The 17736-nt window shown below is 33.3% G+C and overlaps 1 protein-coding gene across 3 annotated transcripts in view; it reads right to left on the reverse strand.

The window, feature by feature from the left end:
• The window catches only part of DENND4C (DENN domain containing 4C), a 94693-nt gene that overhangs the window by 23963 nt on the left and 52994 nt on the right, over positions 1-17736 (reverse strand). For 2 of the 3 annotated variants that reach the window (XM_072959343.1, XM_072959345.1), the window contains exons 11-20: positions 15845-15945; positions 15304-15522; positions 12722-12867; positions 11602-11637; positions 11384-11514; positions 9894-10026; positions 7560-7766; positions 3202-3330; positions 2884-3028; positions 2457-2603 (exon numbers count right to left, since the gene is read on the reverse strand). In XM_072959343.1, the coding sequence (XP_072815444.1) occupies positions 2457-2603; positions 2884-3028; positions 3202-3330; positions 7560-7766; positions 9894-10026; positions 11384-11514; positions 11602-11637; positions 12722-12867; positions 15304-15522; positions 15845-15945 (1394 nt within the window). The remainder of the gene's footprint in view (positions 1-2456; positions 2604-2883; positions 3029-3201; positions 3331-7559; positions 7767-9893; positions 10027-11383; positions 11515-11601; positions 11638-12721; positions 12868-15303; positions 15523-15844; positions 15946-17736) is intronic. The other variant, XM_072959344.1, reaches the window with a different exon arrangement.

The following is a 17736-nucleotide window of genomic DNA, read 5'->3' on the forward strand; positions in this document are numbered from 1 at the left end:
GGTTAAAGACTAAAGAAAGGGAGTTAAAGTGCCACACAGGACAAAACCAAAATACAGACCACAGATTGAAGTAGTCTATCACTTATGTAAGAGCAAATACCACTGAAGCATTAAGAGGTACAAAGGCAAGATGCATTATGGAACCTGCTGCCGCATAATATAGAAAAAAATTTGTATGTGTACAGAAAGAAAATGATAAAGCAAATGTGTCAAGCTAAAAGTCAATGAAACTAGATGAAACCTTTCAAGAGTTCTTTGTACCATTCTGAAGCATTTCTGTAAGTTTGAAATTATTTCAAAATGTTTTCTTAAAAGTCTTTTTTGCCCTTAATGTTCTATCATTTAAAACTGAAACAAAGGCGAGTTACTAGAGGATCATTATAAAGGATGTCAATGAAAAACACATAAAACAAAAAATATAGTGCCTTCCACTTTCTACTACTTGTTAAACTGCCATTCAAACTTTGGGTTTGCCATATAACAAAAGAATTCCATTTTTTAAATACTGCTATTTAGAATGACTACTTTCAGTTAGTTTTTTAATTGGCCCCCTCAAAGTATTACAGTGCTATGAAAGGGACACTAGACTGGGAACTGAGTAAACTGATTAAACCCAGATATGCCCCACAACAAGCTAAATGATTCAGTATCAGGTACCAAGTAGAAAGATTCTAAGAGATAATCCTTAATGAAAAGAGTAACTTAAGCACCTGGGCTGTATCAAATGACATCACCAGAAATTCTACAGAGACAGATATTCATTGTAAATTCAGTCAGGGCTTCAGTTATTTGAAATGCAACTGAAAAAAAATATGTAAAAAAAGGGATCCGAAGTTTTTTCCCCATCTATTGGAATCTTCATACAATTACCCAGTGTTACTAGGAGATCATTTTTTTCATTAAAGGAGACAATTAAAAAATCTAGAGAGACAAGATACTGTTTATCTATTAATACTACCATTATTATTATTACTCCTGGTGAAATGGTTTCATACCACAAAATTACTTTCTTGGTTTTTCATTAATGAAAGCAACTTATTCTATAAGCATTAGGAAAAAATACAAGAGGAAATAAAATAAGGTAGTTTTAAAATGAAAGTCTCATAAAAATTCCTACATGTTGAAAGTTAATTTACAAAAAGAACTATAATTTATGTCTTTACATTGACTTTCACCAATTTATACATGTTTCTGTAATTATGAGGGTACTTTTTACCACAAGAATTCAGCTGATCAGTTTTAGCAAGCAAAAACCACCTCAACAGCTAGAATACTGAAATCTTTAATGCCCATAAAACTGACACAATGATGCTACAAACCACCCTCAATATAAGAACTCTTTAAAAAAAAAAAAAAAAACTGTTGCAAGGCAGAGCATATTTTCAAATAGAGTAACAAATATGCTTTGCATATTGATTATAAAGTGTTAGCTGGATATTTCAGCAGTACATACATGATTACACGTATCTGAAGGAGAAAAAGCCAAGAAAACTCAAATTGTTTTCCATTTGTAACAATACTTAAAATACAACAAAAGGTCTGTCCCCAACCCTTGCATTATCAGCAAAATTTAACCTAATAAATGGGAAATTACCTGAAGTGGTTAACATTCAAGGGTAGGATTAATGCACACGTGTATCCATAGCTTCACGTCATACATGTCTGTCTGCACCCCACACCATGACAGCCAAGGACAAATGCAGCACCAAGAAACAGCACAGAGCAAAAAGCAGAGCAACAAAGAGCAGAGAAAAGGAAACTTCAGTCATTGAGACAAGTTCATCAGATGAAGCACAGGAATTAGAATTCTTTTTAAAGAAAAGCTTGAGATACTAACAGTAACAACAACAACAAAAAAAGAAAAACACAAGAAGAAGGATGTGCAACACACACATATCTGCTCAATGTGCTACGTTAAATATGCTTATTTCTAACTCCAAAGGGCAGAGGTTAGGCCCAAGCTTTGAATGTAAAAGTAGCTTCAGCAGTTTCTCAGATTTTAGAAAGTGTCATTTAAACTAATGACTATGCAAAGAATACTTTTTTCTCATGGTGTGTGACTTATTTTCTTCCCTCTATAATATTCATAATCTCACATCTGTAATAAATATTTTTCACTTAATGAAATAAAGATTTGCAATTGTGTCACTAAAAGTCAAGTTCCTCAGCTCACAGTTCCCAACAACTGTATCATATACGTTCACACATTAATGATCAACAACAACAAAGAAGCACCGCTCGAGAGCATTCTGCACAGCACTCTGCAGTTAATTTACACCACAGGAAATAACGACAAGTAATCTGCAATCAGGGGGTACTTTCTTCCCTTATTTATATACGGTATTTTTAAGGTACTCATATTGCACCAACTTGAGAGAGGAGGGTAAAATCTGTTTTAAAAAAAATGAGATAACATGAGAGTAAGTGAAGGGTTAGTAAAATCCAGATTTTAGTACCTGTGCTAGAGTGATTATCAATGGAATCAAGCCTGATTAAGTCTCTGACGAAGACTGTGTGCTCCCCACTGTTAGCATCATTAGAACTATCCACGCTACCGTGGCTCACCGTGTCCCCATCACTTCCACCCGCGGCATTCTGAGGAGCTAAAGATAAGCACAACAGCAGTTCAAATACTCATGCGCTGGTAATCTCTGAAACTAAACATAAGCGACTCACAATTCGGGTAAAGTTGCAGAACACTTTCTAAATTTCTGAGAGAAAAAATAACTTTGGACTAAGGCAACCTTTACCTACTCTGTAGATAGTGTATGAAAACACCAACCAGAATTTCATTTAATTTTTCTGCCTCATATAATTAAAAATTCATATGCCTATAGAGCTTATGGTTCAGCAAGAAAGTATCTTTCCAATCACATGTATTACCTGATATTGAGGAGACCTGTGACTTTTGCACGGTATTTTTAAGCGGCTGCCTAAACTGTGCCAAGCCACGTACCACATTCCGTACCTTCGTCCATAAGAAGATACCACTGCGGGTACTGCTAGGCCACGGGCTCTCCAAAACTACCTAAAGGTAAAAATAATGATTATTAGGAATATTTGAATCTTTTTAAAAAAATACATAAACACATATATATATATATAATTATACCCCTGAAAGAAGCTTCTTGCATAATAAAGGTACAAAAAATGATTAATCTTAATAAGCAGCATATACTGCCTAATGCCAGTCCTACTTACCTTATTATAATAGCCATAAGTAATAGCATTGGGCTTTATCTTAGCAGTTTTCATTTCAAATAAAACTCTCACTGCTAAAACAGGGTGACCCCAAAGTCCACAGAGCTGCATTACTACTCGATAGCACACCTAACAAAAAATAACATCAAAGCATTAGTAGTCAGCATATTAATCTTTGACTTGTAGAGACTTTTTTTAATGACTTTACTCAATTCTTCTCAACGTTATTAAGCACTATTTTCTCCTTTGTTCTGGTTTGAGGGTCTCAGTAAACTATTTTTAAAACAGGAAGTATCAGATTAACTATTTCACATAAAACCTTTGTGCACATGTGACATTTGTTTCAGTAACTAAGTTTTACACAAAGACAGTGACTATTATTTTCCATAATCTGAGAAGGAATTCATTTTTAAAATCAAGCATGATTAAAATAGCTCTTTCCCAAATAGTGTTTTATATTTTATGTCAAAGGAATTAAAGACAGCAGGATGCCTACATAACAACAACAACAAAAAATTCTGTAAACCCATGTCTTAAAAAAGTATGAAAAGGAAGTTAAAAACACTGGAATATTATTAGCAAAGGTTCTTCCAAGACCATGTGTTTACTGAAGAGGGCTAGATTTGATCATAAGAGCAAAGTCCTAAAAGTTAGAATCAGTCAACTGGGAACTCCTAAAAGTTAGAATCTCACACTTGGAAGACAATGGTAGAAACTATGAAGAATGAAACAGGAATCTCAAGGATCCCCGGCAAAGAGGTGAGCCAGTTTACAGTATAGCTCAATTTGAGAATAAGAAAATACACATAGAGACACTCTTCTTGGGACTTGTAAACTGTGCTCTATTTATGACAGAGTTGTTTTAACAATTGTGAACCATAAAGCCAAGCTGCCCTCTCTACTAAAGGGGAAGGTAAAAAGATTTGAGAAAGGATATTTTATTCCAGAGATGAAACAGGAAAAGAGATGTGAAGAGGCAGAGGAGCATAAAGAAGAGTACTGTGAAGTTAGAAAAGGAGAGTATAATTTAGGAGTAGGAGGAGGTCAGAAACTATTCAGAGCAACTCTATAAATGACCAGGTTAAAGAAATGTTAGGAAACTATATTAACGAGGAACAAATAGGGGAACTAGGTAAGATGTATGACGGAACTGAAAAGAATACAGCACAACAGTTCTTCAAATATCTGAAGAGTTGTCACTTACAAGAAGCAGTAAATAGTCTGTGCAATTCCAAAATAGCCATAAGGAGGTGGAACTGGACTCGGCATAAAACACACACTTTCTAACAATGAGAGCCAACTCACATATAGGCAAGATCCTATATGTTACATCTCAGGTTTAGGTTGAGTCCTAAAATATCCTGAGTCCTAGCCAACTTTAAGATTCCATGAGCTATGAAGAAGTAAATCACTTCCTATGTCAAACTGGGATTAATCTGAATTTTCCAAAAGCCAGGCGCCAAATTAAAGAAATAATCATGATATAATTTTTCAGTTGCAGTGATTTGTTACCTACAACATGATACCTTTTGGATATCTATGGTAGATAAAAGATGGCCACAAACTCTTTGCTACCCCTCCTGTTGAGAGGTTTATATCCTTCCCCCTTGAATTGAGGGGGAAGAACCTCTGAGATCGCATGCCAACAGAATTTGCCTGAAGTCACGCTGTACCAATTTCCTGGCTTAAGCCTTAAAAAACATCAGTTTCCACTTCCTCTCTCATGAAACAAATGCTCTTGGAGTGCTACGCTATCATGGGAAAAGCCTAACTACCACAAGGAGAGGTCCTGAGACTACATAGAGAAGAGGGGTCCACCTAAGCCCAGTCTTCCAGACAACCTATCTAAGGTAGCTGGCTGGAATTTGAGTTAAGCTGTCTTGGACCTTCCAGACCAGACCAGCCAGCAACTGATTATAACCAAGTGAAGCAACTAAGTGCAATATGGAGCAGAAATATTACCCAGAATCCTTCCTGGATTTTCAGCGAATTAAATAATAAGATTTAATAAAATGGTTATTTTAAGTCACTAACTTAACTGGTGGTTTGTTACTCAGCAATGTACAACAATATCTATACAAACAGACTGATGATACAACATAAGAATAAGCTTGACACAACTATTTTATTTCAATTAAAATGCACTAAATACTATTAAAAGCAAAATGCATTATGCATTTTAACTTTAATTTAGCCTATGTGGCATATGCTATTTCTGGGTCTTCTACAAGTTTTATTTTAAAATCTAGGTTACTACAAGTTTTACAAACATAACATAGAACACAAAACTGTCAAATTAAAACATTAAGTATATGAATTAGACAATGAGTTCTAATGGAATATGAACCTAAAAATCAAAATGACTTACTTGCTGGGTAGCCTTATGTGTGTGTCATTTCATCTAAGTTTCAAATTTCTTTCTTTGTAAAATGTAGCTAATATATAAAATTGCCTCACAGAGTTGCTGGGAATACCAAAGGAAATAATGTACATAAAAATACTGTCAAAACTTTAATGTGCTATTCTCTGTGTAACCAATAAACAAGTAGTAACCAATAAGTAAGTAAAATGCATCCAATATGCCAAGCAAATATGCATCCTTAAGTTTTAAAATAAACAAACACTTCTTCCAGTTGTAGAGATGTAATTACTTCAGGTGACTACAAATCTGTCACTATAACTTCTTAGAAGTGGGAATACAACAAACTAACCTCTAAGCCTTAAACCTCCTATTAGAGTATTTATTGGGGAGATGGTCTAAAAGTTTTCTAGCTTCCTAGTTATAAATGCTCATTTTAGAAAACAAGAGAATGTAACTACTCGTTAAAAAAAAAAAAAAAAGACTACCACAGAACCTAAATATCTTTAGAGGAAATTACTTTTCAGGTAATTTGTCTTATAAACATACCAAAGAAGATGTAAGTATTGTGCTTTGAGTTTAGAGTGTGATAACACAATAAACACTTACTCTCTCACAGAGCATACTTTAAAACACTTCAAAAATGTTCCATGTTTTCACAAAGTTAAAACACATCTTAAAATATATCTTAGGTATAAAAACTAAGTCTACCAAAACAATTTCTTAAAAACACTAAAAAGTACAAGGTACAAAATACTAAATCTGACCAAGCACTTTTAATTTCCAAATAGTTTTACAAACATTAGATGAGAGAAAATGTAATCAAATGTGAGAACGAATATTTTAGTACTTGTTTTATAACTTTATCTATTTGAAAAGTTTTTTTTAATAACATATGGATAGTACTTAGAGAAAACAGAACTTTAGTGTGCCCACAAGCATTATCAGATCTCAATAATGTACATGCTGTATCAGTTTCAAATCTTTTTTATTTTAAAAAAGAAAAAAATTACAATTACTGCTGAAGCCTATAATGCGCCCCTCTTCAACCCCACTTCTCTCCTAACCCTGTGTACTCTCCTTCTTCCCTAACATCCATTACTCTGAATTTTTATTCCAACTACATTGTAATTTCTAATCTGGTTCTAAGTATCATTTATAGTTACTTTAACACCAAAAATAATTTTTAAAGGGAAAAACAGCAAAAGAGAATGGCTAAACAAGTACCTCAATTTCTTCAACCGTTAACTGGGTAATCTCACTGTCTCTTAGGACGGATCTAAGGCTTAAGAGACTCAGCACCAAGTGCTTACTATCAGCCAGGTACTTGTCTAGGCACCTTATGTACATTAACTGACTTAACCCTCAAATTAACCAACTGAGGAAGGAAACTAAATATCATTACCTGTATCAGTGGGGCAATTTTATCCTCCAAGGGACACCTGGCAATGTCTGCAGACATTTTTGATTGCATGGAGCTACTGGCATCTAGTGGGTAGAGGCCAGGGATGCTGCTACGCCTCCCACCCTGTACAGGACAGGCCCCCACAATATAGTACGTGGGTCAAAATGACAACAGAGCCGAGGTTGAGAAACTCAGACTCACATTCTCAGATACATAATGTGAAACACATAAAGGTTATGCAAATCACCCTAGGACACAGGTCCTAAGTGGAGAGGCACTTACATAAATAGCCTATTTGTTTCCTAATAAAGTTACCTGGAAAATAAAATAAAGTCAATTTTGTTTCTATTTATCACGGGCAAACAATATGGTCTAAGAAAGGAAGTCTCTGCTTCACTTCAAAGCCATTAATTTTTAAATAAATGTATTTTAAAATAAACAATAAGTATTAGCTCTATGAAACAGGATAATAGTTTTACCTTTCCTACTTAACGAAAATATTTGAGGATACTGGAAAGCAACTGAGACCTAAATTTTATTAAAAATACAAATAAAATTTATCTTAGAAACAGTAACTCAATTTGTTATACTTGCCTCATCTAGTGGATCCACATCTGTTTTCCTCATCTTAATAAGCACATCATATGCCTGCTGAAGTGCTCGGACCTTAGGGTGAGAAACTCTAACATAGGCGGGGAGACAAATGAACCATAAACTATAACAGTGACTGAAGAGACACTTGGCCCACTGGGGTGGATTTGTATAACATCTCTTCGCCAATTTATGGGCTGATTTTATCTCCTAGAAAGAGAATAAATACAACATCATGACATTTACTAAAATTCATTAAGATGACAGGAAAAGTGAGAAGTAAAAAGGGAGGTAAGAAATTAACGTAAAATTTGACTCTAAGATCAAGCATTTTGGTTTTGCTTTTGTGAACGGTTTCCTGCTTAGTGCAACATGATTCCTTCTATAGAAGCACTTTATACTGTACTGTAACTAGCTGCTGGCAAGCACGTGTGTCCTTAACAGACTAGAAATTCCTTGAGAGAGATCATTCATATTACCATAATATAATGGTTAATTACGTGCCCTTCACATAGAAGGCACTCCCACATATGATGAAAGAGACTTAACCATGGATTGCTTATGAGTTCCACAATATCATTCCTGAAAAGTTAGTGTCTTCTCACTCTTCTCCCTGCTAAAACGTTTAAGATGCCCTAAGCTACTTCCCACCAAGATTTCCACCCTATCTTCTGTTCTAATTCCGTCACTGACTGATTCCTTCTTTGCAGGCAAAGTCGTCTGAGAAAGATCATAGATCTTCCCACCTAATAATTTATTTGATAGTCATGTTTTCCACTTTTGATTTTCATTCTAGTTTAGGTGTAAAAGAGAACAGGTATCAAAATCACCTGCTGAGTTTTATCAAACACTACATACTTCCAGAAACTACGGAGCCCTCCAGACACGTCAGACTGCCACCGTATACCTCGCACTAAAGATCCCTCTGCTAAGATGTGTTCTAAATAAACATATTCTTATGAGGTCTATTTCCAAGACTTGCTTGGAAAAAAAATTCTGGTGCAAATGAGATTTAAAGACTTAGTGGCAGAATTTTCCTATTTAAAAAACTTGCTTTTATTAAGCTGGTAACAGTGAAAAAAAAAACACTTTTTAGATGGCATTGAGAGAACTGTGCTGTATGAAGTTAAGGATCATGCCAGGATTTGGGGGACTGTATGTGAATTGGTACAACCTAAATTAAGAATTTCATTATAGCATAGGCTTTTGTAGACCCCCTCAAATATCAGTATATGTATAAAGGATGTTTAATTTTAACTCACACTTAACCATAGTTTAACTCTTTATACCTAAATCAGATACAGTATAAAAGCAAGATGTCTAGGTTGTCCTAAGTTAACTCCCTTTGAATGTAATATTTAGTATAAAATATATTTATATTAACCATGAAGGAAATGCAAATCAAAACCACAATGAGATACCATTTCATAGACACTAGGATGGCCATAATCAGAAAGACAGAAGATAATAAGAATTAACAAGGATGTGGTGAAACTGAACCCTCAAACATCCTGGCGGGCATTTTTAATGGTATACCCACTTTGGAAAACAGTATGACAAATCCTCAGAAAGTTAAACCCAGAGTTACCACATGACACAGCAATTCTACTTCTAGGAATATACTTAAAGAAATGAAAACATATATCCACACAAACACTTACACACAAATTTTACAGCAGCACTATGCCTAACAGCCAAAAAGTAGGAACACAGACATGAATGGATAAAGAAAATATTCCATACAATGGAATATTATTCAGCAATAAAAATACTGATACATGCTGCAACATAGATGAACCTTAAAAACATAATGCTAAGTCAAAGAAGCCAGTCACAATAAAGTCACATATTATACAATTCCATTTTTATGAAATGCCCAGAAAAGGCAAAACTATAGAGACAGAAAACAGATTAGTGGCTGCCTGGGACTGTAGGGGATGGAGGAACAGAGGGTTCACAGTTTAGGGGTGTAGGCTTTCTTTTTAGGTTGATAAAAATGTTCCATAATTGATTGTAGTGGTGGTTGCACAACCCTGTGAAGATACTAAAAGCCCATGAATACACTTTAAAAGAATTAATTGTATGGTATATGAATTATATATCAATAAAGTTGTTTTTCTTTAAGTGTATTTACTTCCCAAGGATTCTCTTAGAGCATAAACATAAACATTAGCCTCAATATTATAAGCAGGGTTGCAAGAAATCTATTTTACTTCATTGATAACCATAGTGGTTCTTCAAATGGTTGCTGTGAAATAATTCTAAACTATGAGCTGCATATCACATATACATATTTTGCATTTTAAATTAACATGTATTAGATAAAGAATATCTGACCTGTTTAGTTCTCTTAGCCATGAGAGCTGGACTGTTTGTAATGCTACTCCCAGTAGGGTGTCTACTAAAACAAAGTTTCAACTCCTGTGGTCTGTCAAAAAGCTTAAGATCCAGTCTTGGAAAGTATTTGTAACTAAAATAAAAAGCAAAAATAGAGCTGCTGATTTAAAATACATTAACTCTTTATACTATGCCAGAATTTAGGTGAATATTTCTAAACTTCAAACAATACCCAATAATATTCTCCAAAATCCTTATATAAATTTTTTTTTCTCAAAAGTATAAGATGATGTAATTATAAGATACGTAGGCTATCTACATGGAAACTTGGGCTCCTCCCCAACCTATATGTTATTTTCAACCAACCCCTGGAACATTAAAAAACCGTAATATCTTACTTGACAGAGGAATTAAGACTTTCAACAGAACTTATTTGTTCAATGATAATTTATATTAAAAAATAATATTTGGTATACTTTTGTTTTTCTTTATAAAAGCACCTTGCATTTCATTTTAAAAGGAAAAAAACTAATATTTTTACATTAGGGACATGGCATAACTTAACAATTCTTTACTGTTGGACATTTGTAGACTACTTCTCAATTTTTGCAATTAAATATCTTTGTACATACATCTTTGTGAATACTTTTCTTTGATTTCTTAGGATAATGCCCAACAACAGAGTTTTCTATGGTCAGAGTTTATCAAGAGAATAAAAATTATTATAATCACTATCAAATTACTTCCAGAAAGGTTATACTTACCTACACTGTAAAATACACTCTAATTAGTAGGATAGCCTATTCTTAATCTGATAAATTAAAAATGCTTCTACTTATCATTTTGGTTTGCAATTCTTTGAATCCTAGAAAAACTTAACATTTTCGTATTATTCATTATTGGTATTTCTTCTCAGAAATTGCCTACTCACTTCCTTTGGCCAATTTTCTGCTGGAATATATTATCTTTCCTTATTTGATTTACCTTGTTTGCCCATACCTGGATTCCAATGTATAGTAAGTAAGCAAAAGTAAAAAAGAGTTCTACAATTAACACGCAATCAAAATAGCATTTAATTAAACCACTCAATCCCAGGTATATATTTTCCATTCTTATGAAGCCCTGGTGATATACATCAATTCTATATTTTTGAAAAAAACTTATTTTATATTCCCTTTGCTCCAGAAATTCTTTTAGGAATACAGCCTAAAATAAAGGAAATAACTGTATATATACATAAAGATATAGGTAGCAAAGAACTACAAACAAATCCACAGGAGACTAGTTAAACAAATCACAATAAATACATGCAATGTGGTTATTCTTAAATTACAATACCTGGTATATCTCCATAAAATATTCATCTCCGTCAGTTCACTGAATAAATTCTGAAAATGACCTTCACAAACGATTCATATACATATCTACTAATAATCACAAAAGATAAATAAAAGCTGTGCCCAAACAGCTCTTTAAAAAACTCCTGCTACCTGTACTTTGGTGGCAGATCCGTTCCGTCATCAGGAGGTGGCTCTGGTGGCATTATGAATACAGTGTGCTCACTTTTTTGTGAATCATCTAGCTCTATCAACTTGGTATCTTCTGCTGAGTCAAAATCAACCTAAAAATAATTATTTTCTCCAATTAATTTGCAAATAAGCAAGGTCTCATTCTCAAATATCAAAATTTGAATTTAAGAAAAAAATACCTTATCTGTTTTCTCTGTGCCTTTATCAGGAAACAACTAGAAGAAAACAAAGGAATTCTTAGTGAAAAATGTCTACTTTTAAATTAACAGAGATAATCTTGAACTTATTTAAAAACTATCCTTTTTTTTTAATACTAGGCAGATAGGAAACACTTCATAATTTATTTGGGGGGACCTTATACTACTAGGCTAAAGTATATTTCTCTTACGGCTATCAGAGTAGAAAACAATTTACTTCGGTTAATTTGTTCATAAATCCTCCACAAGCAAAAGATGGGCGATCACAAAAGTAATCTGGTTTCTCAAATCAAAAATTTCATTATTACTAAACCTCTGCATTAGTGGTTGATATTATCTAAGCTTTTCTTTAACTGGATGATACTGAACTATCAATTTTATAAGTAAACAGATATGTTGAATAGTTTTAATCATATCCCTGGAGTTTTAGATCACACTGACAGAATGGGAGAAAATTATTCAAGTCTTCTAAGATAAAAAATCATCAGGGGCCCATAAAAATCATAATGTCATAATATTCTATCTTTTTTGGATACTATCTCAAATTTTATATAATATATGGTTTGCATAAACAATCAACCCCAAGATCCATTTAGCAAAAATTAGAGCTCTATTAAAAATGAGGAAAAAATACATGAGTCATCACTGTCAAGAATCAACTTAAAGTTCCTTAGGATGGGTGAGTAAAGCTTTAAAATTTAACATATTTCCAAATATCCTCCATTAGGACATAAGAAACATATTAGCAAAAGTATTTGGAAAGACATTAAAACAAAAGAACACAGGACATTCATTACTCACAAAATTAAACTTTTTAAATGAACTACTAAATCTTACCTTATAAAAAAAAAGAAAGAAATTTAGGAGGTTCAATGAAACGTTCTTAATACCTAACACAAAACCAAAGTGAGCATCAAAGAGGAAAAATTAGCTATATGTATGGTAGCACCAGATACCATAAAAGAAAATAATTCTTACATTAAGTCCAGTATCGGATACCTCCTTCAGATCGTTTGGGCTAATAATAATGATGATGATGATCATAAAGGTAAACTAACTATTAAAAGTTTTTATAATATTGATATACAGGACAAACTTTTACCTTTTCTATGCAGTCATCAAAAAAAGCCAATCCAGTATCTTTATCACTTACAAAACTACATTCTTCAATGAAACGAATAAAAATCTGAGTTTTGGATAAAAGGGTGTAGAATTTTGTATAGGCACGATCTCGACTTTTTAAAAATCCTGAAGAAAAAAAAATTACAATTAAATTCAAATTTTAAAGTTGAACTAGATGTTATATTAAACATTATTTTAAGCTTGTATTTATCTAGTTTTCTCTTTATATGTATATCCATATTTATAGAAGCTTTTAGTAGCCAAAGGCCCTTCTGCTTGATTCAACCACAGAAGAACTTAACCCGTACAATTAACACTGAAATCTGAATGTCCTATAAGGAACCTCTAGTCCTATAGCTCAAGTACAAATTTCTGATACTCTGCATATTCTCAAGCAGAAAGGATCAAGTCCTTCTGCAATGTCACCAATTATTCCTGTATTATCTTGGAAAATTTTCTGCTCATTGAAGTTCAGCAGGCTATTCTACCCATTCTCCTACTAACTCCTGACTTCAGGGACATTCTCTCCCTCATTCACTGATGACTAGGGCACCTAATTCAAAGTCTCCCCCTCTTCAACTCCGACCACCATCATTTTTCAACACCCATAAGCACCAACCATCCAACATTTTAATGAGTTTTTAATTCCTTAACTTTCAATGATCTATGGTCTATCCTACCTCAATTACCAACTTCTATGCATAGTCACACACTCACTGGACTTCTCTTGGAAGCACTGAAAACAGCTCTGCCTCCCAAATCTCTAGTTTACATATTACCCAGTGACCATTACCCCTGTCTGTCTGGTATGCCTGCTTAAGTTCTTCCTACCAAGTCTTCTTTTAGGAGGAGAATTGGGGGAGGAAGGAGATAGTCTCACTGAAATCTACAATCCATTCACCCTTTTACATTCTATGTACAACCTCCCATCTTCACTTCTCTCCCTATCTAATATTGCTTCTATGGCCATGTACATCATTTCAGTTACCTTCTTGTCAACACATTCAATTCTTATGCCCCCAGGATTTCCAAGTGTGACTATACTTGCAGACTGGGTCTTTAAAGGCATACTTAGGTCAAAATTAAGTAATTAAATTAGGATGGGCTCTGACTGGTGTCCTGGTAAGAAGAGAAAATTTAGACACAGATTCGCACCAAAGGGTGATCACAAGAAGATACAGGGAGAAGACAGCCATCTACACAGCCAAGGAGAGAGGCCTCAGAGGAAATCAATCCTAGGTACCTAGTCACCTGGATTTCTAGCCTCTAGAACTGTGAGAAAATAAATTTCTGTAGTTTAAGCCGCTCAGTCTATGGCAACTGGTTACGGCAGCCCTGGCAAACTAATACACATGCCCTGTGCTTTTGTTCTTGAGCTTTCTTCCACTTCTTTACTACCACTAACAATAATAGCTGTTACTATGAGTACAGTACAGTACTTTTACTAGTTGCTTCACATACAATTTTCTCATTTTATCTCCACAACTATGCATGAAGTAGGTATTTCATTAATGACAAAACAGAACCCCAGAAAGACTTCATAAATGTAATAAAGTGGAAATTCTAATTCAGATTTGACTTTTAATGCCTATTGTTTCTAGAAAGTCTTTCTTACTCATCTCCATTTATCTAAATTTTACCCACTCTTCAAAGTCATGCTCCTCTTCCATGAAGTCTTCCAAACTGCTCATTTGGAAAAATATTCTCTTTTTCTGAATCTCATAACCCCTCACTAAATTATTGTGTAAAATCTGTTTTATTGGGTACTTGTTCTATTTTTAAAAACACTATAGATTATTTTCCATTGGGTATCCCATGCATTTAGATTTTATACTTCTTCATATCCATATAAAATAACTAGTTGGACTTGGTAAGTGGTGACTAAGTATTTGAGAGAAAGTTATCCCAAAGCAGAAATGGTAAAGGACAAAAGGATTACTGGGAAAATAGAGATTTTTAAGAAAGTAACTGCTGGGTAAAATTACAGAAATGTAAAATAATTGTCATATGAATACTTATTTATTTGTAAGGTTGCTGCAACGCATATGTTTTAAGAGCAGCTAGATAACAACAAAAATTTTTATAATTCCCTAAAATACACATACTAAAAAGAATGAATACAGTATTTTCCCCTGGAACAAGGCTATATTTTTTCAAACTTTTTAAAAACTTATAGTCTTATTCCAAAAATTATTTGTCAGAGAATACTGTAAAGCCAAGAGTGTACAAACTCAAGAATTAGGGGAAACTGAGAAAACACCTAAAAGCAAATTACCAGCTTTGTTCTACTAAGATAACTGACTACATACAGAGTACTGTCAATATAAGCAACATCTTTGACATTTCATAATTAAACACCTCCAGTTTGCCATTTCCTGGGAAAAAAATGGAGTATAAAAATTAACAGAAATTCTATTCACAGAGCTAGATTACAAATACACAGAAGTTCATCACTTTAATATAAATTTCTAAGAACTTATATATTGTGTATTTTTTGGCAGCAATGCCAAATAGAAAATATTTTTCATTTCAATGAATAATTATATTTTTAATTCCACTCACCCTGTCGGTCAAACAATGAATCAACAGCTGTGGCTTTATTTGAAGGAGCCTCTGTGATTGGTCTGAGATATGTTCTATATCCTTTTAAAATGGTTGCCATAAAGCGCAAAAATGCTTCTTGAATTTCCATCTCAAGTTGTGTCATCTTCTTTTGCCACGAGAAATCTGCTTCAATTGGGGTCATCTCAATTGCTGAACCTTCTTGAGTTTTCCGGTGGACTGATAAATGAAGAAAGAAGAGAAAATGGCACTAATATATAGTATTATTTATGTAATGATTCAACAATCTAGGAAATTGTCAAAATAAAGCCCATCACTTCCTGAAATTCCTCTCTCCATTAATGTGAAGAGATCACTAGCCGGGGTTAACAAGAAGGTCCATGTTCAAAAAAACCACGAACCACAGTATTACTTTCTTACTACTGGAATTTTGTTTTTTAATGAGATTCCCTTTAAGAAGAGCAAAATTGTGTTTAAGTTTAAGAATTTTTTTATACAGATTCTTCACTAAAAACATTCCTTCCTTTTTGCTCACATTTACCTGAAGATAGCTGGGGATACAATTTCTTCAAGGTGCTAATCAGATTTTTGCATGGCTTTTTGGGAAGTTGCTTCCAGTTCATATTCTTTTTTTCATCTGATCTATTAAATAAAAACATAATACAGTTTGTTAAAATCTGTTTTTACTTAAGCCAAATGCTAATGTCCAACTAGAAAATGAAAGGTATTTTTACTGAAGTTGCAATTGATACAGACAGCCTCAATAAGCGGTTTTCAAGGAATTTCTCTTCTCACTTCAATCAACTTCAGTCAAATGTGATTATCTCATTCTAATCCTCCAACATAGAATTTCAGTGTTAGAGTTATGAACACAACACTTAAGTCTTGTTTCAAAGTTACATCTTAGAATTATATTTTATAAGTGGCAAATTTAATTTACTTGATACTTCAAACTACTTATTAGAAAGAAACCTCAACAAATATCTGAGTCAGATATAACAGAGTATGTTATCATAATTCAACTGAGTCAGCATTTAAAAAAAATTACTTTGGAAGTTCAAAAGAACACTTTAAAGTAATACATGAGACAAAGTATTCTGATAGAATTATAAACATGTAAAACTCTACAGAGATGAAAGCTCAATGTACCAACCATGGGCTGGAGCTAATGCTATACATCAAGGCAATATCATTTATGAACATCAGTGCTAGTATTTTAAATTATTAGAAAAGTTAATCCATTAGCATATAAAAAAAAAAGAGAGCAAGATGATGTTTATTTTAGGAATGCAAGGTTGTTTACTAGTAACTGATTTTATAATGTAATTTACCACATAAAAATTAAAGGGGAAAAACTTAATGCTCTTCTCAATAGTTATACAAAGTCATTATAAAGTTCAACACCAACTCATAATTTTTAAGCAAACCTCTTAATCTAGAAGTAAAAGGAAATTTCCTTGATTTATTATTAAGCAATCAAAACCCTAGAGCAGGGCTAGCAAATCTTTTCTATAAAAAGTCAAATAGTAAATATTTTATGCTTTGAGGACCTCTGTTACAACGACTCAAATGTGTCACTGTAGCATGAAAGCAGCCTCAGGCCATATGTAAACGAATGAGCATGGCTATGTTCCAATAAAATTTTATTTGCAAAAATAGGCCTTGGGTGAAATATCAGTTCTTGCTTTAAAGCAATAAAGATATTTAATGCTGAACTGCTCAAATCATTCCCTTCGAAGCAGGAACAAGACACTGGTTATGGTAACTCCTATTTAACATTACAACAGGATTCTAGCCAGAGAATTAAGACAAGAAATTTTTAAATATTATAAGGACTGCAGAGGATGTCATTGTTTCTAGCCAGAAAATTGAAAACAATCTACAAAACAAATTAAAATAAATTCAGCTAGGTTGCTGGGCAGCAGACCACTACATAAAAGTCAATAGCATTTCTATACCCCAGCAACTAACAAGTAGAAAATGTAATTTAAAATACCATTTACAGTAGCAATAAAAACCATAAGGTACTTAGGAATAAATAAGTTTAACAAAAGACGTGCCTGATCTTTACGGAAAAAAAAAAAACTGAAAAGGTTAAAACTTTTTAAAGGCCTATGAAGTAAAATATCACATTTATGGGTAGTGAGACTTTAAGTCAAAATGATATTAGCCTCCAAATTAATGTACTAACTCAGTAGAAGTCTAACCAAAATCACAACATAATTTTACATGGAATTTAACAAGCTAATTAAAATTTATATGGAAAAGACCAAATATAGTCAAAACAATTTTTAAAAACAGGGTGTAAAGGGACCTGCCATCTCACATTACAACTTTAAAAAAAAAATGTTACTGAGACATAATTCAAATACCATACAACCCACTCACCTCAAGTGGACAATCGATGGTTTTTAGTATACTTAGAGTTGTTTA

Source organism: Vicugna pacos, chromosome 4 (assembly GCF_048564905.1).
Source record: "Vicugna pacos chromosome 4, VicPac4, whole genome shotgun sequence".
In the NCBI taxonomy this organism is placed as follows: Eukaryota; Metazoa; Chordata; class Mammalia; order Artiodactyla; family Camelidae; genus Vicugna; species Vicugna pacos.